Source organism: Chlamydotis macqueenii, chromosome 24, assembly GCF_036417535.1.
Source record: "Chlamydotis macqueenii isolate bChlMac1 chromosome 24, bChlMac1.mat, whole genome shotgun sequence".
Taxonomy (NCBI): Eukaryota; Metazoa; Chordata; class Aves; order Otidiformes; family Otididae; genus Chlamydotis; species Chlamydotis macqueenii.
In genome coordinates, this window is record NC_141579.1 from 4,966,141 (window position 1) to 4,992,859 (window position 26,719).

The window sequence follows — 26,719 nt, forward strand, 5'->3', positions numbered from 1 at the left end:
GCTGGGGATTTCTCCCCAGGACTGCTGCTCCCAGGTCCTTTTGGACAGGACGTCATGTCTCCCCTCCCCAGCAATTAGCGGTGGGGGAGCAAACAGTTGCTAGTAGGGACCAGCTGCTGCGTGGGCATCCTGCTGTCATGTTTTGAGCAGGACCGAGAGCACACTGCTCTGCTGTGATTCATGGGCAGGAGGGAGAGACACTCTCTCTTATTTCCGTGTTTGGGGGTAGGCTGAGGGCAGGGGAAAGACGTTCGTCTTGGGAAGGATGTGCTCACACCTTTCTCCTAGAAGAAGGGTGTCCCCTGCAGCAGGATGTCCTTGGGACAAGGCCAGGTTTTACTTGCTGCAGCAGCACCAGACACCCAAGTCATGGTCCCCCTCAGTGCCTCTGCTCTCAGCCTGCCTCCTGCAGCTCTCAGCCTGCCTCCTTGAGCTACGGGGACCATTGATGCCTCTGAGACACTCCAGCGGAACGGAAGGACTCCCCACATGCCCTGGCTTTCTCTTCAGACAGGACTGAGGGGTGGTTTGGCTGATCTGAGCTCCTAGGAGGGCTGTCTGTGCCCTGCCTCTGCCCGCTCGTCTGTCTGTCCTGCCGCATCCATCCACGCCTGCTGGTACCTGCACTGCTGTGCTGCACTGTGTCTGTTGGGCTCCCTCCTTGCCCCTGTTTGTGCCTGTCTCTCTGCTTGACACTTGCTAGTGCAAGCACTGCTTGCCCCTCCTCTCCGTTTGTCTGTCTGTCATTATCAGATTCTTTCCTCCCCACCCTTTTCCTTTGGCCACTATCTGTAGGCCTCTGCATTGGGTGTGACTTGGGGACTGATTTTCTGTGGTTTATGGACGGCAGCCAGACTGCAATCTGCAGTGAAGGGACTATCCAGCCAGAGAACCTCTGCAAGGAGCCTCTTGCAAATACCTAGGCAGGATGCTGGCTGCCAGCACTGCCCAGAAACTGCACAATCATGCCTGCCTCCACAGCACCACCAGCCAGAGATTTAAAGGGAGCTTTAATCTCTCACAATGGGACTTGGGCAACTGCATGCCTCCAAAAGCCAGTCCTTTGAGCCTGAATTCCCTGGTTGCCTATGCATAGCTGGGGGTGAGGGTGGGGATATGGAGGAGATGCAGCTTGTGGAGAAGCGATGCCGGGTGAAAAAGGGACCCATGCGTGTGTGTGCGCACTGGCATGCACACGGTTACATGTGCTGCCTCACATCACAGCTGTGTTTGCATGCAGACCTCGCACTTGCATTTTTTGCACCCTGACAATGTGGCAACATGCTTCTGGTGTTTGTCTGTTCGTGCCACGTCGATTCGCCTCCAGTCATGTTAGTGGTGGCATTCTGTTTCAGTTTGCCATGCCTTTAATCCCATCCTCAGCCAGTGCTGTCAGTCTGTACCATCCGGGACCGCCAGTATGGTTGTGTTGCTGTGCACACGCAGCTGCGTATGACCCCCACAGCCTGGGTCCATTCGATACCCAGCTGCCACAACAGACAGGGTCAGGTCTTTGCCCTCCTCATGGCAGCAAGCTGGGAACACTGCTGCACACTCCCTGGGCATCGCGGGCCCCCGGACAGCCTGGGTGTCTGACCCCGTTTGGGGCAGCACACCTGCAGCCCACGTAGTGAGCGAGCAGCCAGAGCCAAGATTTTGTAAAATTAGCAAAACCCTGCTGCACAGCCAGCTTGCAAAACCTCAGCACTCGAATGTCACCTGGGATCAGGTTCTGCTGGAGCAGAATATGACTTTTCGTATCAACTTTCACAGTGCCAGCCCTTTTTGCAGAGCCCAGCCAGGGAGGAGGTGAGGACAGGGCAGGCCATCCTGCATGCCTCTGCTCCTTCCTGGGGTGCCTCGGGACCCAAACGCCCAGGCAGAGCAGCTCCCTGATGCTGCCCTCCTCCCCTCTCATCTCTACCTCGACCAACAGCAAGGGTGAGGTCTTTTGCCAAGCTGCTTTCTGGGTCCAAAGATGCTTGCAGATCTGCTTAGCTCCTTCCCAACCATGTGGTGATGGGAGCCTGTGGGGAGCAAGCCCTCTTTTGCATCCTCACTGCCACCAGCCCCAGGCCTAAAATTTAAGGCTTGTGGCCAGTAGCATCACAGACAGAGCTTCAGCTGTGTCCACAGCTGTTCCCACCGCCATCTCCCGCGTGGAGGAGACCTGTGTTGCATGGGTCTTTGGCGGCTTGGTGCAGGCTGGCCTTGTCGTGGGGACACCTCAGCTCTGCTCGGGGAGGGGGAATAGCACCCCCCGCCACAGCAGAGCCCAAACATCTCTCCACTTCCGAAGCATCCTCCTTTCCCAGCAAAACAACTCCCACGCTGCCGGGGAGGATGAGAGTTGGCAGCTCTTCTGCAAAATGCGATGTTCCCATGGCAATGGGGATCCGCCGCCCTTCCCAGCCTTCGGAAAGAGGGGAGCGGGGTGGTGGCCAGGGAGGGGGAAGGGGGCCGAACGAGCAAAGCCCCCCCCCCCCCCCCCCACCCCGCACGCCGCAGGGCCGGGGGCCGAACCTGCGTGTGACGCCGCCCGGCCCTGATTTGTTGGGATCCGCCCGCCCGGCCCTTCCCAAACTGCGGGAGCCCCGCACCGCCCACAGCCCCGCCGGGCAGCAGCAGCGGGCGGCAGCACCCGGACAGCGGCGGCAGCTCCCAGGGCGGCGGGGCCGCCAGCACCGGACAGCGCCGGGCAGGTAGGGAGTGCAGCCCGGCCCCGGGGGGGTTGGACCGGTCGCTCCCCGGGATGGAGCGGGGACCGCGCCGCCGGGAGCGCGCGGGGAGGGTGAGCGGCCCTCGCCCCGCTCGGACCCGCGGCAGCGGGGTGCTCTGCCCGCCCCGGCCCCCTCCGGGCTGGCTCTCGGGTTGGTTTTGTTTTTTTTTTTCCCGCATCGGTACTGATGCCCCCCAGCACCCCGCCCCTTCTCCCCTCGCGAGGATGGGGACTGCGGCATTCCTCCGTGGGCGCGCCCGTCCGCACCCGCCTGCCCGGCCCCGCGCCCCTCCGCGCTCCCTGCGAGGGGAGCGGCTGGCACCCCGACCCCTCCCGGGTCCCCGGGCAGGGCCCGGGCAGAGGTGCCGCCTGCCTCGCTCTTCTTCGCGCGCCCACCCGTGCTGCGCACCCCCATTTTGCTGGCAGCCCCCCGTCCCCGAGCACAGGCAGGTTCCCGAGGCTCTTGGTTTGCCTCAGCCCATCGGTCTGGCTCTCTGCTTCCCCCATGCCCCCTGCCCACCACCACCGTCCCGCTTGTCACCCTTAGCTTGTCACGGTGGTGGGCACAGAGGAAGACCTGAGTGCTTTTGCACATAGACAGGAGGCAGCCCCTCTCTCCTGGAGCTCCTTTGCACTGATTTTCTGGAGGAAAGCCTGGCTGTGACCTAGATAGTGTCGCAGGACATGCAAAGGGGAGTGGGTCGGAGCTGGGAAATGACAAAACAAGGGACAGGCGCCAGTTTCTAGGAACCCAGAGGAGGTTCAGGTACTCTCTTCCATCATTGCCCCCATTTGCAACCTCTTGGTTGTCAAGACCAAACAGAGGGGCATTTTTCTTCCTGGCCAGGGTTCGGGGTTGCGGGTATAGAGATCTTTCACAGTTTCAGAGTGAGCAAATGTTTTTGGTATTTCCTCCTATAATGATATATGTAAGACCCAAAAAATGCTAAAGGGAAAAACCCAGCTCTCTGCGGTGCAGGCAGTTCCTAGCTGTTACCCAGATGCTTAGCCAGGCTCAAAGGGAGCAAACTTGGGGTCTGCTTTCCCCTCTGCCAGCCTCAAGTCCCAAAGGGGTGATAATTCACCTCCTCCTCTCATACCTGGCCTCACATCCCCAGCCTGGAGGACCAACTACAGGGCTCTCTGTTTGTCCTTCAGCCTTGGCGTCTGCTTCAGTGCTCCCCCACCCTCTCCCTCCATTCCGCATGTCTGCGGCTGGATTCCCCATGCGGCTGCCTGGCTTGGCTGCAAACCTTTAATTGATTCCTCTCAGCATGACTGGACTGTCAGCAGCTCTGGGGTTTTGACAGCACATCCGCAGGCCCCTTACCCACACAGGCCAGGAGGCACCAGGGACCCACAAGGTGGACTCTGCCACCCCAAAACCCTTGCACCCTACAGCCGGGTGGGCTCAGCTCAGCCCCTGGAGTCTTGATGCCATCCTTTGGCAGTCTTGGCTCCCTGTCCAGCTGCTGTGTCCCTCCTTCTTGCTGCTTTTGGCCCCTTTCCCTCACTGCATCACAATGAGTCATCTTTGCTGAGCTCACCCGCTGGAGCTGCAGGAGGGGCTGGCTGGCCTAGCACCCGCTGGCGCCAAGCGAGGGTCCCTCGCCTGGCAGCGTGCTCGCCATGATGCGCCTGCACCGCATCCTGATTTCTCCTGCCTCTCCCTTGACCAGGCACCCAGCCTTGGGCATGAGGCAGAAGGAGGGATGGGCAGCAGATGTCGGCCTCACTGCAGCAAGCTGCAGGTCTGTGCCATACTCATTGAATATCTGCCGTGGGGGATGCAGACAGGGAAAAGAGAGCATGGCTGGAGTTGCCTGGGGATATGGAAAGGTGATGCTGGCCAGACACACAGTGCCTGATTCCCTGGTTCATTGCAGGGCCAATTGGTCCCTGTGCAGTGGATCAGACATCACAATGAGGAGCAGGCTGTAGAGCATCATTTGTGTGAGAAGAGGCAGCCTGCTCACCGGTGCCCAGGTCTGTGCCACCAAGTATAAGCCGAGCCAACCCCACCATCTGTATGCTGGGGCAGTGGCTTGGCTAACTGCCTCTCTCTTTCCCTGCCTAGGCTCCCCTCGCAGTGACAGCCGCTGCCAGGCACCTCAGCGGAGAAATGAACCCCACCGTCGGTATCGCTGTCATCTTGACAGGTACAGCCAGCAGATGCGCATCCGCTCCCTGCTCTCCAATGAGCCCAGCCCAGAGCAGCCGGCAAGGGCCGGGAAGCTGCATGGGCATCCCCAGCAGCTGGGGGTTCCCTGTCCAACCCCTGCTTGCCTGTTCCCCGTTCCCTGACCAATCCCTGCTTGCCTGTTCCAGTCCTCCAGGTCGTCCACTGCCAGATGATCAAAGACCTGAGTGCCTGCCTACTGGGCCAGAGCCTCCGGGTGGACTGCCGTTATGAGAACAAAACCAGCAACCCCCTGACCTACGAGTTCAGCATCACTAAGGACAACAGGAAGCGCGTCATTCACAGCACCATCAGCGTCTCCGAGAACATCTACCGGAGCCGAGCCAATGTCACCATGCACAAGAACCTGGTGTGCCTCTACCTGCAGAGCTTCACCACCAGCGATGAGGGTGTCTACATGTGCGAGCTGAAGGCCACCAATGACTACACTGGCAACCAGATAAAGAACATCACTGTCATTAAAGGTGAGATGGCCAGCGGTGCCTGGTCTCAGCCCCTCCTTCCCACCTGCTCCTTGGCTTGGCAGGGCCAGCATATAAAACTACAGCCCCTTATGGCGTCCCCAGACCTTCCCATAAAACTTTCCGAGCCCTTATGTGCCCTTCCTACTGCAAGCAGAGCAGTCAGGCCCATGGATGGCTTCACTCTGCCCCATCTCAGACTGCTTATCCCTGCCTCTCTTGGGCCACGCCTCGGGCAAATTGCCCGGGTGTCCTTCCATAGATGATGCTTCATAGTCGATCCCAGCAGAGAGGACAAGTCTGCTGGTGATGGACTGAAGAGATATGTGGTCCAGAGCAGGAGCGCAGTGGGGATTTTCCACGCTTATGTCTCGGAGGAGCAGTCCTGCAGTTGCAGAGCCCTTTGTCTTACCTGGTGCCCATCCCCTTGTCACCTCAGTCAGACACAGGCGAGGTTATGCTTCTGGGCTCTCTGTGCCCCAAAAAGCTTTGCCGCTACATGAGCACAAGGTGGGAAGGGAAACAGGCAAGGGGCCAGGATGGGACTTGCTGCATTTCTGTGGCAGAGAAAAGGCAAGAAGCTGAGTCCCAGTATCCCTTATAGCACCTAGCCTGATCCTTGTTCCCGAGGGATTTCATTGTGGCTCTTCTCTCCCTCCCCATTCGCTGTCCCCGCAGACAAACTGGAGAAATGCGCCGGCTTCAGCCTCTTGATCCAGAACACTTCGTGGCTCCTGCTGCTCCTCCTTTCCCTGCCTCTCCTGCAAGCCGTGGACTTCGTGTCCCTGTGAAAGGCGAAGTGACGCACACGCACGCACGCACACACGCACGCACGCACACACCAAGTACCCCAGCAAACCCACCTCCCCCGCCAGAACGCAGCCCTTGGAAAAAGCTGAACCGTTTGGAACAAGTGAAACCTCTCTCTGTGTTATCTCTATATAGCCGTATAACTAATGCTAAGCACCATCCTGTGCCGAGACCTGCCATCACACGCACACATGCCCTGCTCCGAAGCATGGTGGCTCTGTGAGGCAGTGTTGCTTCTCCATCGCACCTCCCCGCTCGGTAAGCTGGCTGGTTTGCTCATGATGGGAGCACTGGAGCCTCAGCCCCGCACGACCCGCTTCTCCCGTCCCTTTAACTTTTGGGGTTTGCCTGTTCTCAACTGGGGAAAGGCAGCTGGATCGGCAGATAAGAAAGAGAGATGACGCGAGAGCGTGTGGAGGGGTCCTCGTGCTGGGCGCTGTGCTCACAACCCCCGGAGGAGACGGGGCTGCTGGCATCCCCGACCCGCCCTGCCCCTGGCCAGGTGACTTACTGATTTCTCAGCCTGCTCCTCTCACCCTGAGTCACTCCAAGCCGCCGCGACTTGGAGGGGGCACGAGGCGAGTCCTGTCTCAGAGCAAGCAGGGAAGAGACAGAGGGAGCAGGGGAGGCATGGGATGATGCTGGTACTGGCCAGGCTGGGAAGAGGGACGGGAGCAGGTCTAGGAGACACCCATCAAATGCCCCTGCCTCCTTAGGGCTCTTTTGGGGCCCTGGGAGGGGGCTCACTGCAAACGTGCTTTGGCAACAAGTTTTTCCTGATCTCTTTTTTACAGCTGAGCCGGAAGTAAGGCCTCCTCCAGACGTCATCTGGTACGTTTGGGGTGCTCAAGTCTGAGACACCATTTGCTCTCCCAGCAGACTAGCCCTTAGCTGTGATGAGAGAATTGCTCCCAGCATCCACTCGCAGTGGAGGCAACAGAGCCTCTCTGAGCTAGCCACAGCCCTGCCTTTGCCCCTGCTCCCCATCCCAAGGCCCCTGGAGCCAGATCCAGGCAGGCTGGTGGAGAGGGGGCTCCCCTATGGGAGCATGACCCCAGGGTCTCCGCAGGGACTCCTCTGCACCGTCACCCTGACTTCCCTGAGTGAACATCTGGGGGCCCTGATCCCTCCTCATGGCACATGTCCCAGTGCCTGGCTCTGGGTAGGCTCAGCAGCCTTCCTCCAGTGCAGTCTTCCTCCGGTCCCATCATGCCACTGGTGCCCATGTGCACCCTCCCTTCTCCCTCCTCCCTTTCAGCATTTCCCCGTCTCCATTTAAGAGCAGAAAAGATCCTTGGGGCAGCCCAGGTCTTGGCTGCCCAGGATGTTCCCAGGGGCTGGTGAGAGCGGGGAGAGGGACGCTGAGCACAGCCCACATCCACCAGCCCAGCCCTGCCCCGATGCCCCACAGGACCCTGAGGAGCCGGTGGGCTGCTGCCCCAGCCTCCCTGAAACCTGGTGGCTTCTGGGCAAGGAGCAGCTCAGGCAGCCGTGAGGAGAGAACAGGAGATGACCAGAGGGCAATCCCTGCTGCACCCTTGCCCAGGGCAGGGCACAGGGGCAAGGGAAGATGCTGGCAGGAGCATCCAGGTCCATGGGGTGAACCACAGCCCCTCTGAGCTGCCCATGCAGCCCGGGCTGTGCCACCACGGCTGAGAGCAACCCACAGCAGCTGCTCCCCACTCCTTGCTCTTCTCCAGACATCATGAGCTGCCTCCTATCCCCATGCCCGTTCCCTGCCCGTCCCTGCCTGCTTGCTTGCTGTCTAGTGCTGCTCAGGCCATGTATAGCTGACGTCTGGCTGCACCCAGCTCCCTGGGCTTGCTGGTGAGCGCCGGGGCGCAGAGCCCAGCCGGCAGAGCAGGGATGCGTCTCAAGTCTCATTTTTTTGTGAACATTTGTAGTTGTTTCCACAGCTTGTCATAAAAGAAATTCTGTTCGGGGGGTGGGGGGAAGAACCCTATGAAAAGCAACAACAACAACAAAAAACCTGTCCTCCGGGAGTGTTCCTCTGTCTGCACAATAAAACCTTAGGTTGTGTGTTGGAGCCATGGCCACCCGTATGTGCAGCGGCGGGGCAAGGGGCCATGCCTGGGCTGGGCTGGGGCATCCTGTGCCCTCAGCCTTCCATCCTGGGGGGACACCATTCCTGGGCAGCCCTCCCTGTGCGTCCCCCCAGGCCTCCAGCAGCCCGAGCCCTGTGGGAGAAAAGCGGGCAGGGACAAGACTTGCCTTCCCAGGGAAGGTGACCTGCTCCTGCCCATCGGGAGCACGAACCCCTGCACCTAGGCCCTTTGCCCTGTCCCTGTCCACCCTGCTCCATCCCAGAGGACCCCCCTTTGCCCCATTGTGAGCTTGAGCTCAGGGCCAGGGCTGCCCACCGTGTTGGGAGTCGGGCAGAGCAGGGTAGGTATGAGCGGGCACCCTGGGGCTGGTCCTGGCCCAGTCATCCCCCAGAGAGGGAATTGCCAGGGCTGGGAGCGTGTGTGGGAGCGCAACTGGGTGTGCATGCGCGTCTCGAAGCTCCCAGCCATGAGGCGGTGTGCCTGGCATGCCAGGGTGCTTCGTGCACACCTGTGACTGTGTGCTGTCCATGGGGCTGCCAAGTGACCCTGCATCCTCTAGAGCAGCTAGAGCAGCCACGCACTGCTCCCTGCCCGGGGTCAAGATATTGCCCTGAGAGCCGGGGACCGTGGGGCACACTCGCCCATGAGTGTGGGAGCGGGGCCCTGCCACCGCCCCCTAACACTGCTGGTGACCCCATAGCATCCTCCCAGAGTCACACCCAGACGCGGCCCTAGCGTGGCCCTCCCTGTTTTGAGGCTGGAGCCGGGCAGGAGGGATGAAAATGCCACAATAATTGCATCCCTCCTAATTATCCTCGGCAGGTGCTCCCTGAGTCACAGCCGCCCAGGTGCCGGCGTACCGTGAGGCAATGCTTCCCTGGGTGGGTCAGGCGTCGGGGAACAGTGCGGGGCAGGTACCCCAGCATCTCTGTGGAGCCAGGAAGGCTGCATGCTCCTGTGCCCGCACTGCTGTGTCAGCTGCCCCATGCCCACCTTTGCTGCAGGCTGAGGGGGCTCTTCTCCCTGCGGCTTGTCCCAAGGGGGGCAAAGCCCAGACCATCTCCTCCACTCACCTTGATGCTCTGCTCCAGACCTTACTGGCAGCCCCCTTTCTGCCTCCCTGACCTCCACACCGAGTTATGTTCCACCCTGCTCCCTCTCAAAACCCTCTCTCCATCCGTTTCCTCCTGGAGCTCTGTCTCCCTCCCCAAATCTTTCCCCTCCTCACACTTACCTTCGGTCATCCTTCATTTCCACAACCCCCCTGCCTCCACAGGCTCCCCTCCCTGTATCCCCTTGCCATGGGGCCACCAGCCCCCTCCAGTTCATGTCCCCTTTAAGCCTCCCCGAAGATGGAATGCGAGAGGAGCATTTTGGCGCCCTGTGAGGTCAGATAAAGACACTATATTTATCTAGCTGGTAACCTGAGCCATGACTTTCTGCGGTGGCGTTTTTACACGGCCCCACAGCCCTCCCGCTCGGCCCCTGTTGGCCATTGGGTCCACTCTCTGCAGGGTGGAGGAGCTGAGCTGTGGGGTGCCCTGTCCCCTGCAAAGGGCTCGGGTGCTGCCAGCCCTTCCGCATCGCTCACTCTCCTCCAGCCCCAGGGGAAGCGCCTGGAGGAGGCAGGATCGGCTCCCCACGCTTAGCTGCGTGGGCATCACCCCATGACCACCTGCTCGCCCTACACCATGCCAGCCTCGCGCCCCTGACCAGCCACTGGCCACCTGCCCCGCCGACCACACACAGGTGAGTGGAAGGGGTGCCACAGGGATGCCGGCCCTGGGGAGGGGGCTGCAGCGTCAGAGACTCAGAGGTGCCGGCAAAACTGCCCCCATCTTCCTTAGGCTGGGTAAAACCACGAGGAAGAGAGGTCTGCAGTCTCTACATCTCCAGAGGGCAGGTTCAGAGTTCACGCATGAAAACTTGGCAGCCCCTCTGCCAGCAAGCCACGCTCCCCGGCATCTTCTCCATGCCCCAGCATGGGCAGAGATGTGTGACTGGGTACTTCCCCGGGGTCCCTTCTTTTTTTCTACCCGCAGACCTCAAAGCAGTAACATGCCCTGGGTCTTACATCAAAGTTCCCTGTGGGTTTGGGGTTTTACTGCCTATGATGTGGCCGGGAGGGGCGAGTAGCAGGTTCTGCAACTGGGTGGGTATGTGTCAGCAGCACAGAGCGAGTCCAGGGCGATGACTCCTGGCCAGCACATGTGATGTGAGTTTGGAGGGTTCTCAGGCCCGGTGGCTGGTAGGGGAAGAGCGCTTGTCAGGCTGGCCCCAGCTGCACGCGTGACCTTGGGCAGGTCCCATCACTATGGGATGTGGTGTGTGAGCAGTGGGTGGGCACTGCTGGAGCCAGGGCAGCTTCTCCTGGAGTGCTGGAGCAGGGCTGTGAGAACGGCTGCTGGCAGCGCCCCAGGGCACTGGGGTCTCTATCTGCTGACAGAGGGCACCCCTTGGTGATCCCGGCCACTGGCAAGGAGCAAACACTGTAGCACGTTCCTTCCAGGGCTGGCAGGGAGATGCGGATGCTGGAGGGAGATGCAGATACCCAGAGGGTTCCCTTGCCTCAGGGAATGGGCAGGAGGTCGTTCCACCCCTCCAGCACTGTTGTGTGGACACAGAGACCCTGCACCCCAAGCCACTGGCTGGCTGGAGAAGGCAAGGTGCTTCACACAAGGTTCCCCCTCTGCCATTGTGGAGGGCTGGGAGCTCCCATGTAACCTCCAAGCTGGAACATTGTGTCTCAGGGGACAGGGGACACAGCTCCAAGTCTGCGTAAGCAAGAAGCAGCTGTACCGAAACACCTTGGATGGAGCCAGGGATCTGTAAGCTGAGCCCGCCTTGGGGCTCCACAGCCGGCGAGGGGCACAGCTGCCACCAGGCCATGGGCAGGAGGGCTCCAGCAAAGGACGGCAGCTGGGAAGGAGCAGGGTCTCCGCTCCTCTGAGAGAGGAATTTTGCCCCCTCCTCCAGGGCGAAGGCTTCACATTCCAACTTTGGGCTGATCTTCCCATCGGGAAGGCTGCCGGAGCTGGAGACCAGGGCAGGACTCCCCAGCAGCCCGAGCAGCCCCAGCTCCTGGGTCCCTGGTGCTGGCTGCTACCTGGCCACGTGATGGAGGACCGGACATTCCTGTGCCTCAGCTTCCCCTGACACCCTGCGAGGATGATGAGGGTGCAGGAGGCCTGACTCAGTCATGCCAGCCCCAGGGCTTTGCCAGGGAGCAGGAAAGCTCAGCACTATTATGGACAGGGAGGAGCCAGGCAGGCCAGGAAGCGACGGGAGGACCCGGGGCTTTCTCACACCTCCTCAGCTCCTCCGGCTCCTGGCACGATCTGCTCTCCCACAGCTCTGGGGTCTGCTCTGATGTGACGTGGGGACTCCGCAGCACAGGTCCTAGCAGAAGCAGCTGTCCTCTGTGGTAAGATCTCTTTTCCCACAACACCAATGGGTTAGCTGCTGTGTCGGGAACAGGTTCCCTCTCCCGGGCCCCACATCCCTCTATGGGCTCCCTTGCCAGGGCACGTGCTGCCCTGTGGAGGCAAGTCCCGCTGCCAGAAAGCACCTGCAGCCCTCCTGCTCCTGCACCGGCAGCTCTCCTGGATCACCCATACGTAGCCGCTGCTTGTGCCAGCAGTGGCATGGCATGGTGGGAGGGCATGGAGCCCCGAGAGGGTCCCTGTGCCAGGCTGCTCTGTGTCCCAGCAAGGCAGGCAGCCAGCCATGGGCTCCCTGGGAGCAGAGCAGCTCCATCACTCTCTCTCTGGTGCCTATGGGGGATGCCAGTCCCTTGCCCAGGGTCCCACATCCCTTTGAGCAAAATTCCCCACTGCGCCTGTCGAATCGTGGCTGGCAGAACCACTCCTGGGCCCTCCCAGTGCTGGCGAGGGCAGCCGCAGCCTGGCCGGGAAGAGCCGGGTGTTTTGTGGAGTACTTGCCTGGGAGCAGATTATTCACCCCTCTGCTCCCAAACAGGTCTGTGCGCTCCGCCTCGCTCTTGCTTGTAGTTTCCTCTCCACTGGGAGAGGATGGTTGTTCCCTGGGCAATAACAACAGCAACTGGGATGCAGCCGCCTGGCCGGAAAGCTGGGCTGCCGGCCAGGAGGCCACAGTGGCTGGGCGGTGCTTCTCACCACTGTCTCCTAAAAGCAGTCCTGGGGCATTTCCGCACCCGGGTTAGATGGGCAACGGCGGCTGGGGGAGATGACACTGCAGCTCATCCCCTGCCCCAGGGCCTGTGGAGCCGAGGGGGCTCGTCCCCATGATGTACGGCTCCCTCCCAGCGCTCCGGTTTCATGGGGATCACTTTCGGCTGCCTGCCATGGAAAATGCAGGGCACGTGCGCTGTGGCCGTGGCAGGGAGGCTCAGGGTGGCTCCCATCCCCCGGGTGACACTTGCAGAGGGGTGCTGTTGGCTCTCCAGGGCAGGGGGTCCCATGCGGGGCTGGCAGGCCTGGGGACTCTTGGGCTCTGAGCGGGAGCCTGCATCCCCTCCAGGGTCAGGCAGAGAGTGATGCCGCAGTGGCTCCTCTTGCCGAGGATCCGGTGCCCATCCCCAAGCCTGGATGTGCCCTGCACACTGCTGGGGCTGTGCGAGGGCTGGGCCAGGCACCATCTCCGTCACCTCCTGGCTTGGAGCGGGGCCAGAGCCCGCCCCAGCTGGGCTGGGAAAAGCCTCTGAATCAGGGTCATCTCCTGGGTGACTGGAGACTCTGGAAGCCACATGAGCCACTGTCCTGCCAGGGAAGGGACACCAGGCACCCGGGGAACCTAGCGCCAGCCACACCACAACAGAGGAGCCCAGCTGGGGTCCTGCCCGCCCCGGTGCCAGCCGCAGCCCCAGGACAGGTAGGGGACCAGCCGTCAGCCTGCCAGCGTGGGTGCTGAGAGCAAATTTTCCTCTGGCTCTGGACAGCCCGCGTTTGCAGGTGCTGGAGACTGCTGGCTGCCACACTGCCTTGTTGCAGCTCCGGGCCCCTCTGTCCCTGTCGCCCATGTGCTCCTCTCCTGCTCTGTGCAGGTGCCATGGGGCAGAAGCCACCAGCTCCCTGTGGGGACCGAGTGCTGGGCTCTCACCCACTTCTGTGGGCTGGCTCTGCCCGGCTGGCAGGGGCACAGCAGCCACCTCACTGGGAGGACTTGCGTCGGCTTGAATTACTGATTTACTGAGACTAGCAGGGCGCAGCTGCGGCAGGGAGACGGGCAGGCTGCTTGGGTGGACAGGCTTCTGCAATAAGGAGGTCTCTGCCTGTCCCCACACTCCCTCAAGGGCCCTGGGTGGTCTTGGCTGCACTGAGGTCTTCACCCAGGACTGGGGCAGAGGTGACCACTGCAGTCCTTTGGGTTCGGTGACTGTGGGTGCCAGGATGCCGAGTGCCTCTGGCTGTGCCGCAGGGCTCCCTTCTCTGGTTTGAGGTGCCCGAAGGCACATGGGTGGCAGTGCCAGCTGGGTCCTGTTGCCTCAAGCTCTCCAGGAGGGCTAACAGGCGGCAGGAGCCATGGCCACATTGCACCCGACAGCCCCCCTGCCATCCTTCATCCCCTGGCTTCCTGCTGTTGCCTGTCTGCCCCTCCCAGGGGCTCCAGGCAAGGCAGGAGCCAGCAAGCTACCGGGTGGATGTTGGGCACCCCATTGTGCTGACCATGGCCCATGGAAGCTGACACCTGGATTCTTCTCTTGCAGTCAATGCCTCCAGGAGTGCCTGCTGAGCCCCAGCTTCCAGCATGTCCCAGCTCTCCTCCACCCTGAAGCGGTACGTCGACTCATCCCGCTATGCCGAGACCACCTACAGCAAGATGTCCAGTGGCTACAGCTCCTACACCTCCTATGGATCCACCTTGGCCACATCCTACGCAGACAGCGACAAAATCGGCTTTAAAACCAGCTACCTGGCCTCCCCTCGGTACCACCACACGGGGCTGTCCCCAACCAGTGGCTATGGCAGCAGCCGGCTGCCCCTGTACCCTGACTCCGGCTTCCGCCAGAGCCCCACATACATCTGCAACCAGCCCCAGCCACCCAATGGGGGCCTGAGTGGGGGTGCATGCTACACCTTTGCAGGGTCCTCCAGCAGCCCCTCGGGCTACCTGCCCACTGCAGCACCTCTCAGCCGTCACAGATCCGTCAGCCACTCGGACCTGGCACGGGAGTTTTCAGGGCTGCACGCCTCGGACAGTGCCTACGTGCCCACCTCCAGCCCCCTCAGCACCCGGGGCCACCAGGAGCTCGGTTCCCTGCAGGGTCTCTACCAGGCTGCCGCGAACTCCGACTATGTCCGTGGCTACCTAGAGAACTACGGGAGGAAAAGCAGCCACAGCAGCCTCCCCACGGGCCCCCTCAGCCCCTCAAAAGCCACCCTCAGCTCTGACCTGCTGCCCTCGGACACCCACTGTGCCAGCCAGCGCTGCGAGAGGAATGATGGCTACTGCGATGTGCCCACCCAGGACCCCACGGTATGTGGCACCTGCTGGGGATGGGGACAAAGCTGTGCTGCGGTGGGGTATGTGATCTGTGCCCGCTTGTGCTGAGCCAGGGAGCCCCGGGCACCCTGCGTGCTCTCCCTGGGAATCTTGATGGGTTGCTCCCTGCCGGTTTCTGCATCTGTGCCACGCAGGGCTGCTGCTGACCCTTCGAGCTGCCCTTGCTGGTACAGCAGTCCTGGGCCAGAGCTGCTGAGACAGCCACGCGCGAGCAGGCGGGTGACCCCTGAGGGGCTGTGCTCCTCACTGCCTGCACCTCCGGGAGCACAGCTCACCGGGCTCCCCACGGGTGCCCAAGCACTGGCACAAGCGTGTGCGCTGCACCTCTCTGCATGTGTGCGTGACAGCGGGTGACGGCACACGCAGGCAAACTCACAGCCCCAGGCATGCAAACCTGCATGGGTGCACACCGTGCACCCAGCTGGGAAGGCTGGCTTGGCCAGTGCTGGCTCTGGCACAGTGACTTGGTGCCCAGGTGCCAGTCAGGTTTTTCACTGTGATGCCTGATCCCTGGCACAGTCTATTGCTGCCATCCTGGGGCCCTGTGCCCCAGCCCCCAGCGTGGGCGGTGGCAGCCAGGGAAGCGGCAATTTCTCCCTGGCAGCGGCTGCACTGTACAGTATCACACGTGGTGGCGGGCACTCGGTGCCCCAGGTATGAATCGGTGCTGCACCATCCCCAGAGCCTCAGCCCAAGCCGGGAGCAGGCATCACACGCGCCGCCCGGCTCGGGCGCGCAGGGGAGCAGCCTGGTAATTTTCCACTCAGGTTTCCTTCCAAGATCTGGTCAGGCTCTGCTCGTGTTGTCTCCCCCTCTCTTTCCAGTCAGCCTTCATTCATCCATGGTAGAGGCCCGTCTGTCCCAGCGCACGATCCAACCTGCCCTTTGCTTCCCTGCGGCTCTGTCTCACCATTGTGGGAGAGCTGAGCAGCCAGACTTACGTAAGTGCCCAGGAGGATAAGGGCCGGAGGATTCTTTTCTGCTTCCCTGCAAGCAGGAAAGGAAGCTCTTTTCCCTTCCGGGCAATGCCCCCACATCGCTCCCAGTGCCCAGGGGCTGGGGAAAAGTGCTGTGGGAGCAGCCTGGAGTTCTGGTCTGTGCCCTTGGGCTGGGGAGGCACAGCTGGAGGCATGGAGTAGGCAGGAGAGGTGGATGCTCCTGCCTGCCACGTGCCCGCAGCTGGGGCTCCGCGGGAAAGGTCTCCCCCCTGTCCCTCTGGAGCCATCCGTCCCATTCCTGGCAAGGCTGGCATCCCTCTTGCCTCTCTCTGGCACTCATTTGTGTTTTAAACACCTACCTGAGCCCCCAGGCATGGGAGCAGGGGCAATGGAGGGTGTGCGGCACTGCAGCACACTGTCAGCGTCTCGCCTGCCCCTTCCCCAGTGCCCTCCACCCCGGAACCAGCTGCACCACCATACCCTGCACTGGTGTGGGACCCCTGTGCCCAACCTGCCTGGCTCCTGGCCCCTAGCCCTGGGGCAAGGGAGCAGGTTGGTGGTCCCGGAGGAGTGGAGGGGTGGTGCTGTGGAAGGGAATTCCTGCCTCCCCCTCCCAAGCCAGGCCCTGGTGGGGGGTGACCGAGGGGGGATTCAGCAGCCACTGCCAGCCATAGGCACTCACTGAAGCCTCAGCCACCACTGCTAGGGCAGGGATCCCCACGCCCAGGTGCCCACACACCGCTCCAATATGGGTGCCAGCCTGCTGCCATGGGATGGCCATGGGGCTGCAGGGGCTGTGCTTCGCCCAAACCGAAGACTTGTGATCTGCATGCGGGGGCTTTCCAGCCAGGGCTGACGGGCGGCAAAGGTGAGCAGGCTGGCACAGCGTGCTGGGTGCAGGTGGGAAGGCTGGATTGGTGACACTGGCTTAGATTTCCTTGGTGCTTTGATGGGCACACTTGCTATTTTCCACTTGTACTTTTTTCCTCCCTTTCCCAAGCCGGGAAGCAAATGTACCGATCGTAAAAGAGAATTGGGCGCCTGCGGTCATGCCAGGTGCCGGAAACAAGAACATGTTGCAGCCCCGGCACCGCCATCGGTTCTGCCCCATTACCCAGCCCCGAGGGCAGTGCCAGCAGCACCCGCTCTCTCCGGAGCCAGGGCATGGTGGGGCTGGCTGAGTGCCTCCTCCCATCCTTTCTTCCCCAGTTGGCTCCTGCCTCTGCACCATGTGAACCACCATACAGAGGAGTTCGCAGCCAGGAGGGTGCCCACATTTGTTCCTACCCATACCATCACTTTGCGCCTCAGTTTACCATCCCGCAGGGCAAAGGGAGGCACGTGCAGCTGCAGCGAGTGGCCGTGCCTGCCGAGCTGCTGGCTCCACTCAGAGCCATGCTAGCTGCCGGAGGACCAGAGCTGTGCCGCCCCATTAACCACCCTGGGTGAACATAGGGTCAGAAGGCCAGAGCCACCCACAAAACAGCCGGCAGCTCTCCGCAGCCCCATCCTGAGCAGCTGACGTCTCTGGCCTGCAGCCAGTCCTGGCCCTGCCTGCCTTCGCAGTGCCAGCCGGGCCTGTGGCAACCTCTGCTCATGGCAGAAGGTCACCGCTGCATAGGGGACAGCTGAGGGCAGGGAGCTGGCTCTGGGTGATGCCATCCTACTGGGCCTCCCTTTCTCTCTCCTATTCCAGCCTTGCCCTGAGAGCCTGCTTGCTGCTCTGGCTGGAGGGGAATTTGGTCGTTGGCCCAGGGTGCCCGACATCACCAGAGCACCAGGTTCGGCTGAACGCCGCCCCTCTTGCCATGGAACCAGCTCTGCCAGCATGGTGCATCCCCAGGGAGAGTGCTGCACCAGCACCCTGCACGGTGCTTGGGGCAGGCTGTGCATTGGGGCACATCCTGCCCCCAGGACACCCATGGGGCTGCAGGGCAGGGTGGCGGGAGCCCTGGCTGATGTGCGCAGCACTGGTACAGCAGTACACGTGCCGGGGAGCTGTGCCATGGCCCTGGGGACCGGGATGCGACCTGCAGTGACTGCAGAAGCGCATTGCAGGGCACCCACGCAGCCTGCAGAAGGCTGGTGGGGAGTGCACCCCAGTGTGCACACTGTGTTCCTGAGTGTGTACGGTGTACACAACGCAGGGTGTGTATATATATACACATGCACGCACATGCAAGTGGGGATTACGACAAGCATCCTGTTGTGATGCAAAAAGCCCTGGCCCTGCAGATGAATAACGCTGCAAGATGCCTCCTCAGATATTTTTGCTGGTGCCAAAAATAGTCTCCCTCCCCGCCCCCCGAGTCAGCCCCTCCACTGGCTGTGCCGAGCTTGCGCCATGGACAGGGTAGGCTGCAGCTGCAGCAATTAGGATTCAAACAGCAGCCACTGGCTCTGGCTGGGGGTGTATCGGTGGGGGCTGGCATGGGAGGAAGCAGCCTCTGCTCGGTGCCTCCAGCCCCCTCGGTGAGGCTGGAGGTTGTGGCTGTCCTCCGAGCAGCCCGGCCACACTCAGTCGCCCATGGAAATTTCCCTGAGCAGGCGGGTAAGGCACCTGGGCATGCACAGCAGTTGCAAGCCTCCGTGGCTCGCCTTGCTGCGGTCAGAGGGGTGAAACAGAGGGAGATGCAGGACTGGGACGCAGGACAGCTGGGCTCCCTGCCAGCCTCTGCACCTGCCCTTCCTGCAGGAGAAGAGACGGAGCCCTGCCTGCTCCGTGCCTCAGTTTACCCAGCCCTCAGAGGGGAGACACCAGATGAGGTCTGAGCTCCACACAGGATTTGGGGGGAGTTTTTCCCCAGCTAGGGAAGCAAGGCACTGAAATACCCTCTGAGCTCAGTGCTAATGCATCCTTAAAGAGGAGGGGTATGCACTGTTGTCTGATGCTCAGTTCCCCCAAAATGGCACTGCCCGGGAGCTTGGCACGGGCCCTGTGCGGAAGGCACATTCCCGGGAGCTCCACAGCCCTCTCAGACAACACTCAGCCCCGCTCTGGTACTTGCACCCCGTGCGCCCACAGGCTGTGGAGGTGTCCCAGTTCTACCGAGCCAGTTTTGGCGAGTGACCCCCGGCTGGGGCAGAGTCGCTCTCTGCCAGGCGCCCGCCCAGCTCTCGGGCCAGCACCGCGCTGGCAGCACAGCGTGCCCGGGGCCGGGAAGCGGGACCCATCAGCCCTGGTCCCCGGGAGCCCCGGGGAGCAGGCGCTTCTCCGTCTGCCGCCTCGCACTAAGCGCCCTATTGCCGCCGCGATGCCAGCGCGGTGCCGGTGCTGGGGAACGGGCACCCCGCAGCGGGGTGCGGCGTGCCGGTGGGACGAGGGGGGCAGAGGGCTGCGCCGGGGCACCGCTCGCCTCCGTCCCAGCCTCCGCCGCTGCCCGGGGCCCTGGCACGGCCACCGGCTCGGCCCGCCGGGAGCGCGGCCGCGGGGCCCCGCCGCCCCTCGCGGGCCCCCCTGGCTCACGGCTGGGCTGTACCACGCGGTGCGGCGGGGGCCGGCCGTCACGGAGCCCGGCTGCCGCCTCCCCACCCATTTGATGTCAGAGCCGCTCAGGTGCCGTCAGCCCCAGAGCCGGCAGCCGGCTCCGGCAGCGCACGGCTGAGGGCGGCGAGGCCGGGAGCCTGACCCCGTGCCCCAGCTGGCCCGAGGCGAGGGGCGCGCAGCCGGCACCCCCTGGCATCCCCATCTCGGCGGCTGGCCCTCGCCGTTCCGCCGTGCCCACCATGAGGGACTCCTACACCGTGACGCTGCCCGAGGAGCCCCCCGCACTCCCCGACCTTCACAAGGACCTGCGTCCCCGCACCTCCATGCCAGGGTCCCTGCTGGTCTCCACCTTTGTCGGGCTGGTCCTCAACAAGACCAAGGTACGAGCCTCGCAGCTGCCCGCCGCCCCTGCCCTCCGGCCTGCGGGCAGAGAAGGGGGTGCGGGGAGGGGGTGGCCCCTGCCCTCGCCAGGGAGCATGCGGTACCCGGTGGCATCCCTTTGGCAGAGGATGGGGTGCCTTGGGGGAGGTGGGTGCCCGTCCCGGCTGGCCACGGGGCCAGTGTGCCCCAGTGTCCTGCTGGAGGGACAGGGAGGAGGTGAAAGCACGTGTCAGGATGCTTGGGTCCCTCTCCCAGCCCTGCCCCTGCGGTGACCTTGGCCAAGTCCCCGTGCCCCAGCCTGCCCACTGCAAGGAAGGGGCTCCTGGCCACGCTAGCCCCTTGGCGGTGTCACCGGACTGAGCTTGGCTGTCCCCAGCGCCACAGTGCCAGGCAGATCTCCCTCTGTGGGGCTGGCAGAGGCAGGGGGCAGGGAGGGCAGGGTCTGGGCACTTATGTAAGTCTGACTGCTCAGCTCTCCTGCTGCCCAGCACTTGGCGTGCAGACCCAGATGGGGCTGGACATTCCAGATCTTGTCCCCTGTCCCCATCGCCGGTCCCCCATCCCCATCCTGCAGTGCAGCCTCAGGGACTCCCCAGCCGCTGCCGCGTGAGCCAGCTCTCCTTCGCCACCTCTGAGCAGCGCCGTGTCCTAGATAAAGCCCCAGACGGGCAAGGGGGATTAGCTGGAGTTGAGTCACCCATGGGAGGGAAAACCAGGGAGGGAAATAAGACCTCCGTGCACACAGGATTGTGCCACAGTATGGGAGTACCTGGTGGGTCCCCCACCCCAGCCTCAGCCCTCTCCTGGGGTTGCTCCAGCCTCTGAGAGGACAGCCCAGGTCCTGGGCCAGGCAGTGGGTGAATGCCAGCTCCATGTGGACGTTCACACCCACATTGGTGGGACACTCTGGTCCCTCTTGTCACACGGTGGGAGCTGCCCAAACAGGGCAACTGGAGGAGCAGCGTCTTGGTGGGGATGGCTGGGGCACAGTGGGGTGGCTCCCAGGAGTTTCTGCTTCCCCCTGGCACCATGATCTTCCCTGCAATAGGCGCAGGGACACAAGCAGCAAGCCCTCAGGGGTTGGCCCCTTCGAGGGATGTAGGCTGTTGGGACACAGACCCGCCTCTCCTGCTCCTTGCTCAGCTCAGGGACCAGAGCCCGGCCAGCTCCTCCAGCCGCGGTGTGGCACTGACCCACCACAGCCTGCCGGCACCCCTTACCCGGCTCCCGGCCTGGGGGTCCCTGCCCCAGGCATAAGCAGTGGGCTTGCCTGGCACTTTTGCACAGATGCTCCCCGGCACTGAGCCCCGCAGCCGACCACGGCTGGGGACACCCTAGTGCGCCGGGCACTGAGGCGGCACTCGGGTGGCACACAGGGTACCTGGTCAGTTTGGCAGAGCCGCGTGTTCCGCTGGTCCTGGTCCACCCTGCGGTGGGTGATGCTTGCACCGTCGCTAAGGAGCACGTGTAACTGGATCTGGGTTATTTTGGGCTGCTGTCAGGGCTGGATGCTCAGCACCTCCCACACACACACCAGCTGCTTCTATTTCGGAGCTGCTGGGTGCCCCCCCCCTCCTCTTCTCCTCCCTCTCCTCATGCCTGGGGTGGGCAGCTGGGGCGTTTTCCTGAGGATCCTTAAAACCTGGTTGGGCTGAGAGAGAGGGCATGAACAGCAGTCTGACCCCACAAGCCTTGTTGGTCCCCCACCCTGCTTGGGCCATGGCTCCGGGGAGATTCACCCCATCACTACCCTCTGCGCCGGGCTTGCATGGGAGCTTGGGGCTCCCACCACTCATCCTCACCAGCACCCGGTCCCCCACACTGGAAGAGGGGTGGGCAACTCTGTGGTCCCCCAGACCCCTCCGTGCTCTCAGTCTCTCCAGCAAAGAGTGGTGATGCCTCCTGGCCCCATGCCTAGCTGCCCATGCCCGTCTCCGCCTGTCGTGAGCCTGCCCGGCTCAGGGAGTACCTGGGAAGCTGGAAGAGCCCTGTGGCAGAAGTACAGCACAGCCAGGCCTGCAAGCAGTTTGGAGGGCACCGCTGGGCACCCAGCCCCGTCCCCCAGGCTGACTGCCGCAGGGCTGGGCTTGCACTTTCCCAGGTGGACTTTATCCTGCAAAACAGCTGTGCCAAAGTCTGGGCTGTGCTTGTGCAGGGTGTCCTGGAGGGGACACCCAATGTGGACAAGGTGGGCAGTGACAGGGCACCGTGCACCTCCTGCAGCCCTGGGGCAGACATGGGGCACTGCCACCGCCCAGCTTCCCGGGACACAGGGCTGGCAAAGGGGAGGCAGCAGGGGCGGCAGGCCCGGCCTGCAGCCCAGGGCATGGGGCAGCAGTGCCGCCGGGCAGGGAGGACTTTGAGGCTGGCGCGTTGTCCCGGGCCAGGGAGCTGAGCAGCAGAAGCTGGGCAGGCGGAATGGGGCAGGCCAGGCGTGGCTTCCCACCAGGTCCTCGGCCAAGGTCCTGCATGCAACTGGTGCAGAGAAGAGCTGCAGTACTGGCTCTGCCCATGGTGTCCACAGCAGGATAGGGCCTCTGCCTGCACCTGAGGGTTTGCTCCACGTGGATGCCTGGGGCACCATGGCCTCACTGGGCTGCCCACAGGCGCAGCGAGCCTGTGCCGGGCACTGTCTCAGTCCTCTTCCCTCTCTGCAGAGCTCCAAGGTGGTGCAGGGGCTGACCGGCTTGCGGAACCTCGGCAATACGGTGAGTGCTTACTCAGGCACCTGGCTACGCAGCCCCAGCTCACACTGCGCTCTTCTGTGGGCACATCTGTGGAGCAGTGGGGAGCCCTGTCCCTTCACCTTGCCCCCAGCACCCACGCTCTCGCCCCACTGGCTCCCTGCACCCCACTGCCGACAGTGCTGGCAGAGGAAGGGTTTCCCATGCTCTGCACTGCTTCGTCCCCATCCTCTGCCCACCCTGCCCCTGCCACCGCCTGCCTCCCTCTGCCTCCCGTTGCCATGGTTTTCTCTTCTGCCTCCCCCAGTGCTTCATGAACTCCATCCTGCAGTGCCTGAGCAATACCAAGGAGCTGCGGGATTACTGCCTGCAGAACCAGTACCTGCGGGACCTCAACAACAACAGCCGCATGCGCACCGCGCTCATGTCAGGTAACTGTCAGTCACCGGCCCCTGGCTCTGCACCCTGTGGGGCTTCTCTGCTTCCCGTGCCTGCAGCACATCCTCGCTCCCCTGGGCAACCCCATGTCCTGAGGGACCCCCATCCAGAGGTCGGTGCTTCTTCTCAGCCTTGCTGGGGCAGGTGCTGTGCTGTGGATGCCCAGCCAGTGGGAGAATCAAGTACCCTCTCCGGAGGGGATGGGGCCAGCCACAGGGACCCCAGAGCAGGGTGCTGAGCTTTCCTCTGGAGGGCACAGTGATGCCATGCCACCAGGGCTGGCTGGGGCCAGCTGTGGGGCTGACCTGCTTCTCTGTCCACAGAGTTTGCAAAGCTGATTCAGCTACTCTGGACCTCATCCCCCAATGACAGCGTGAGCCCCTCCGAGTTCAAGACACAGATCCAGAGATATGCCCCCCGCTTCGTCGGCTACAAGTAAGGGGTGTCAATGCAGGGGTGGGAGGGGGCAGCCAAGCCCCTGCTGCTGCTCATCAGCCGTGCCCTTTGTGTTGCAGCCAGCAGGATGCACAGGAGTTCCTGCGATTCCTTCTTGATGGGCTGCACAGCGAGGTGAACCGTGTGCTGGTGCGGCCACGGGCCAGCACAGACACCCTGGACCACCTCCCGTAAGTGCTGTCACAGACGAGCTTGCTGCCTGCAAGCCCGGCTCAGGGACAGTTACGATGCAGGTCTCTCTGGGCTGGGTCACGCGGGCCAACATTCCCCAGGGCACACTCAGTGCTGCTCTGTCTCCCTGTCTCTTTGCAGCGACGATGAGAAGAGTCGCCAGATGTGGAGGAGGTACCAGGAGAGGGAGGACAGCCGCATTGGTGGTGAGCAGGGACGTGGGGAGAGGAGGGCAGGGCTGGGCTGGGAGTGAGGCTAGGAACTGGGGGTCTCACCCTGCTTTGTCCCATCCCCACTAGACCTCTTCGTTGGGCAGCTGAAGAGTTCGCTGACCTGCAGTGAGTGTGGCTACTGCTCCACAGCCTTTGACCCCTTCTGGGACCTATCCCTGCCCATCCCCAAGGTAAGGGGTCCCTGCCAACCCCTGGCCCCCTGCCCCTCACACCCTATCCCTGACTTGCTCTGTGCTCCCACAGAAAGGCTACGGGGAGGTAACCCTCATGGACTGCCTACGGCTCTTCACCAAAGAGGACGTGCTCGATGGAGATGAGAAACCGGTACAGGGCATGGGGCACGGGGACAGGTGGGCTTGCCCTGGAGCAGGCTGGGCCCCTTTCCCTCCGTGCTTGTGTTGCCAGGACAGTGAGCTCAGGTGCCCAGTGGGGCTGGCCTCTGCCCTCACCCTCCTGCTCTTGCTGTTTGTCTCTCACAGACGTGTTGTCGCTGCAAAGCCAGGACGAGGTGCACAAAGAAATTCAGCATCCAGAAGTTCCCCAAGATCCTGGTGCTTCGTATCCTTCAGGCAGAGGGACAGGGTCAGGGGGTGCTGCTGGGGTGGCAGGCGGTTCCTCGCAGGCTCCCCTTTGTCCCTCAGTTCCTTGACATGGCCGTCCAGACCTTAAGCGCTTCTCAGAGGCCAGAATACGAACGAGCAAGCTCACCACCTTCGTCAACTTCCAGCTGAAGGACCTGGACCTCCGGGAGTTTGCCTCACAGAGCTGTAGTGAGTGCCTGACCCTGCATGGCTCCAGCCCAGCCCTGGGCTCCCAGTAGCTCCCAGCTGGCTCCCTCATGCCCCACAGTGCACTGCAGCCTGTGGTAGGGTGGGAGCTGCAGACTCCCAGTGTGCCGGTCCTGCCCGGCCCCAGCTCCATGCTGGCACGTTGCGGGGCAGCGGGGCAGCAGCCAGCATGGCTGAACACTGCTCTTGCTCCCCACAGACCATGCTGTTTACAATCTCTACGCTGTCTCCAACCACTCGGGCACCACCATGGGGGGACACTACACCGCCTACTGCAAAAGCCCCATCTCCAGCGAGTGGCACAGTTTCAACGACTCCCGGTGAGGCTGCGCGTGGGACAGCGGTGGCTGTGGGGTCGGGGACTCCCTGGCCAGGGCATCCAGGTGCCTGGTCCTCATTGCTCACAGCTCATCTCGCCATCTCCGCAGTGTTACCCCGATGTCATCCAGCCACGTCCGCAGCAGCGATGCCTACCTGCTCTTCTATGAGCTGGCCAGCCCGTCTTCCCGCATGTAGCCAGCCCTGCCTCCCTGGGGACCCTGCGCCACCCCTCAGAGCCGGCCCCTCCAGGTTTCGGCCATTTGCCCCCCAGGTGCAAGAGGGAGGTGAAGAGGAGAGACCCCGAGGTGGCTGCAGCAGGAGGCTGGAGACAGCCACAGAGCAGTCCCTGGGCAAGGACACCCCAGCTCCAAACTGAGGAGGGCAGCCCGCAGCAGGGCAGGGCCCAGGCAGCTCAGGCACCTCCTGGTCACTGGCATTTGGTTTTTACCTTGCCTTGGGGCACGTTTTAGTTTCTTTCTTTTTTTTTTTTCGGTGTGTAATAGAAATCCTGAGCAAGGGCCTCTGTGAGCGTGGAGCCACCTGCCCCATTGACTCGGCCAGGACTTCTGCTCCCCTGGGGAAGCACCAGAGCTGGGGACCGAGGAGAGCCTTCTGCATCGCACCTGGCCTCTTGGCACTCCCATTCTGCTTGGCAGTCCCAGAGGATTCGTGAACTGCTCCTGGCCTCCTCCCAGCACTTCAGAACCTCCTGGCAAAGGACCCCGGCCCTTCAGTTACCTCTGTCCCGGCTCAGGCAGCACATACCCACTAGCTGTCCCATGCAGACTCCTCAAAGTTGCCTGAGTTCAGGCCCAGACTCACAGACAGGAGGGAGGAAACCCTTTTGTGGAATTTATATATGTTTATAGTGGACTTCGCTCAACCTGGAGCACCCTGCCGCTTCCTGGCTCTCCAGTGACTCGTGCAGGGGGACGCTTCGGGTAGGTTTTTACCTGCCTCCTCATACGACGGTGCCTTAAACCATTTAGGGGAGTGGGAGGCCATTGAGGTTGCACGGGAACATCAGTCCTGCGGAGGACAGGGAGGGGAGGACAGTGGCCTTCCGGGACCATCTGCAATCGGGGCTTTCTTCTCCCTGCGAACAGGAGCCCCCCGGGTGCCCGGGAATGCGCGTCCCCACCTGCCCTGCTGCTCTGTCCTCCAGCTAGCAAGCGCCAGTGGCCTTTTTAGCCTTTTCTCTAATTTATTCTCCTATCCGTCCTGCCTTGCCTGAGGCACAGCGGGAGGACAGATGGGCCAGACCCAGCACAATCCCAGCCCCAGCCCACAAGGCAGCTACACCCAACCCAGTGACCCATCCTGCTTTGTCCTTACTGGCCCCGCGGGCACAGGCTGAGCACTCTCGCACCGTGAGCATCCTGCCCAGCCTGGGGCATCCCAGCGGGGCTCTGGGGAGGGCAGGCCAGGTTGGCGGGGCTGCCCGCGGCAGGTACCGGACTGGGGCAGCGTTGCTGCTTGGCAGGTGGCTTGTTTACTGTGTAAGCAAGATGGGTGGGAAGTGTCCCGTACAAGGGAGACTCGTGCAGGAATAAATTTTAGCTTGAACAGAACGCTGTGTCCATGTGCTTTTCTCTGGGTGGGCAGGCTGTGTGCCTCAGTTTCCCTCCAGCAATGGGAGGGAAACTGAGGCACGAAGCAGGATTATAGTACCACAGGTGCCAGCTCTACAGACCCAGGAGCACCCATACCTCAGGGCTTGTCTGGAGCACAGGAGACGTGGGTGCAGGCATCAGTCCCTCTCATCCAGCCTGTGGTTCCCAGGAGCAGAGGGAGCCTTTCCTCCTTCTCCAGCCCTGTGGAGCTGTCAGTGCCCACGCTCTTCCCCCAAAGCTCCTGAACAATGGCCGCTTTCTCCCCCGCTTAGGGATGGAGATGGGCACCAAGCCATTAAGGGGCAGCGGGAATGTAGGTGGTGGGGCTTAGGCACCCAGAACTGGGGAGGTGCGAGGGGAGGAGGGACACATTCAGCCCAGGCTCCCCAACACAGCCCTTTCAGTGCCACCCTGCACTGGTGGGGAGCCCAGAGGCACCAGGCAAACCAATGGCCCCTCCGCGCACTCAG

At 62.5% G+C, this 26,719-nt stretch overlaps 2 protein-coding genes across 7 annotated transcripts; both read left to right on the forward strand.

Annotated features, from left to right (window-relative positions):
- Positions 1–2,543: 2,543 nt before the first annotated feature.
- On the forward strand, positions 2,544–8,237 carry THY1 (Thy-1 cell surface antigen). 2 transcript variants are annotated; one of them, XR_015261057.1, is made up of 5 exons: positions 2,544–2,702; positions 4,797–4,878; positions 5,048–5,383; positions 6,059–6,448; positions 6,985–8,237. XR_015261057.1 is itself a non-coding variant. In XM_086766335.1 (4 exons), the coding sequence occupies exons 2-4, from the start codon at positions 4,842–4,844 to the stop codon at positions 6,169–6,171; spliced, it is 486 nt and encodes a 161-aa protein (XP_086622461.1). In that variant the 5' UTR covers positions 2,544–2,702; positions 4,797–4,841; the 3' UTR covers positions 6,172–8,237. The 2 variants fall into 2 exon arrangements, 1 of the variants encoding a protein (XP_086622461.1); XM_086766335.1 differs by having other exon boundaries at positions 6,059–8,237.
- A 1,526-nt stretch (positions 8,238–9,763) lies between these two features.
- Positions 9,764–24,965, forward strand: USP2 (ubiquitin specific peptidase 2). Of its 5 annotated transcripts, XM_086766349.1 has the most exons (14): positions 9,764–10,005; positions 11,233–11,680; positions 13,943–14,712; positions 22,203–22,253; positions 22,537–22,660; positions 22,991–23,102; positions 23,183–23,293; positions 23,436–23,500; positions 23,594–23,697; positions 23,771–23,851; positions 24,007–24,085; positions 24,190–24,297; positions 24,515–24,635; positions 24,744–24,965. In XM_086766349.1, exons 3-14 carry the CDS (start codon positions 13,984–13,986, stop codon positions 24,829–24,831), a joined length of 1,773 nt encoding a protein of 590 aa, XP_086622475.1. In that variant the 5' UTR covers positions 9,764–10,005; positions 11,233–11,680; positions 13,943–13,983; the 3' UTR covers positions 24,832–24,965. The 5 variants fall into 5 exon arrangements, with proteins under 5 accessions (XP_086622475.1, XP_086622474.1, XP_086622476.1 ...); XM_086766348.1 differs by lacking the exon at positions 11,233–11,680; XM_086766350.1 differs by lacking the exons at positions 9,764–10,005; positions 11,233–11,680 and adding an exon at positions 12,988–13,107.
- Positions 24,966–26,719: the final 1,754 nt, after the last annotated feature.

What these genes read in the sequence shown, in the direction of transcription:
- THY1 (XM_086766335.1), top strand. Translation starts at nt 4,842, where the DNA reads ATGAACCCCACCGTCGGTATCGCTGTCATCTTGACAG. An exon ending in TATCGCTGTCATCTTGACAG is followed by an intron (nt 4,879 to 5,047) that starts GTACAGCCAGCA and finishes TGCCTGTTCCAG; the next exon opens with TCCTCCAGGTCGTCCACTGC. An exon ending in GAACATCACTGTCATTAAAG is followed by an intron (nt 5,384 to 6,058) that starts GTGAGATGGCCA and finishes CTGTCCCCGCAG; the next exon opens with ACAAACTGGAGAAATGCGCC.
- USP2 (XM_086766349.1), top strand. Translation starts at nt 13,984, where the DNA reads ATGTCCCAGCTCTCCTCCACCCTGAAGCGGTACGTCGACTCATCCCGC. An exon ending in GGAGGACAGCCGCATTGGTG is followed by an intron (nt 23,501 to 23,593) that starts GTGAGCAGGGAC and finishes CATCCCCACTAG; the next exon opens with ACCTCTTCGTTGGGCAGCTG. An exon ending in GTTTGCCTCACAGAGCTGTA is followed by an intron (nt 24,298 to 24,514) that starts GTGAGTGCCTGA and finishes TGCTCCCCACAG; the next exon opens with ACCATGCTGTTTACAATCTC.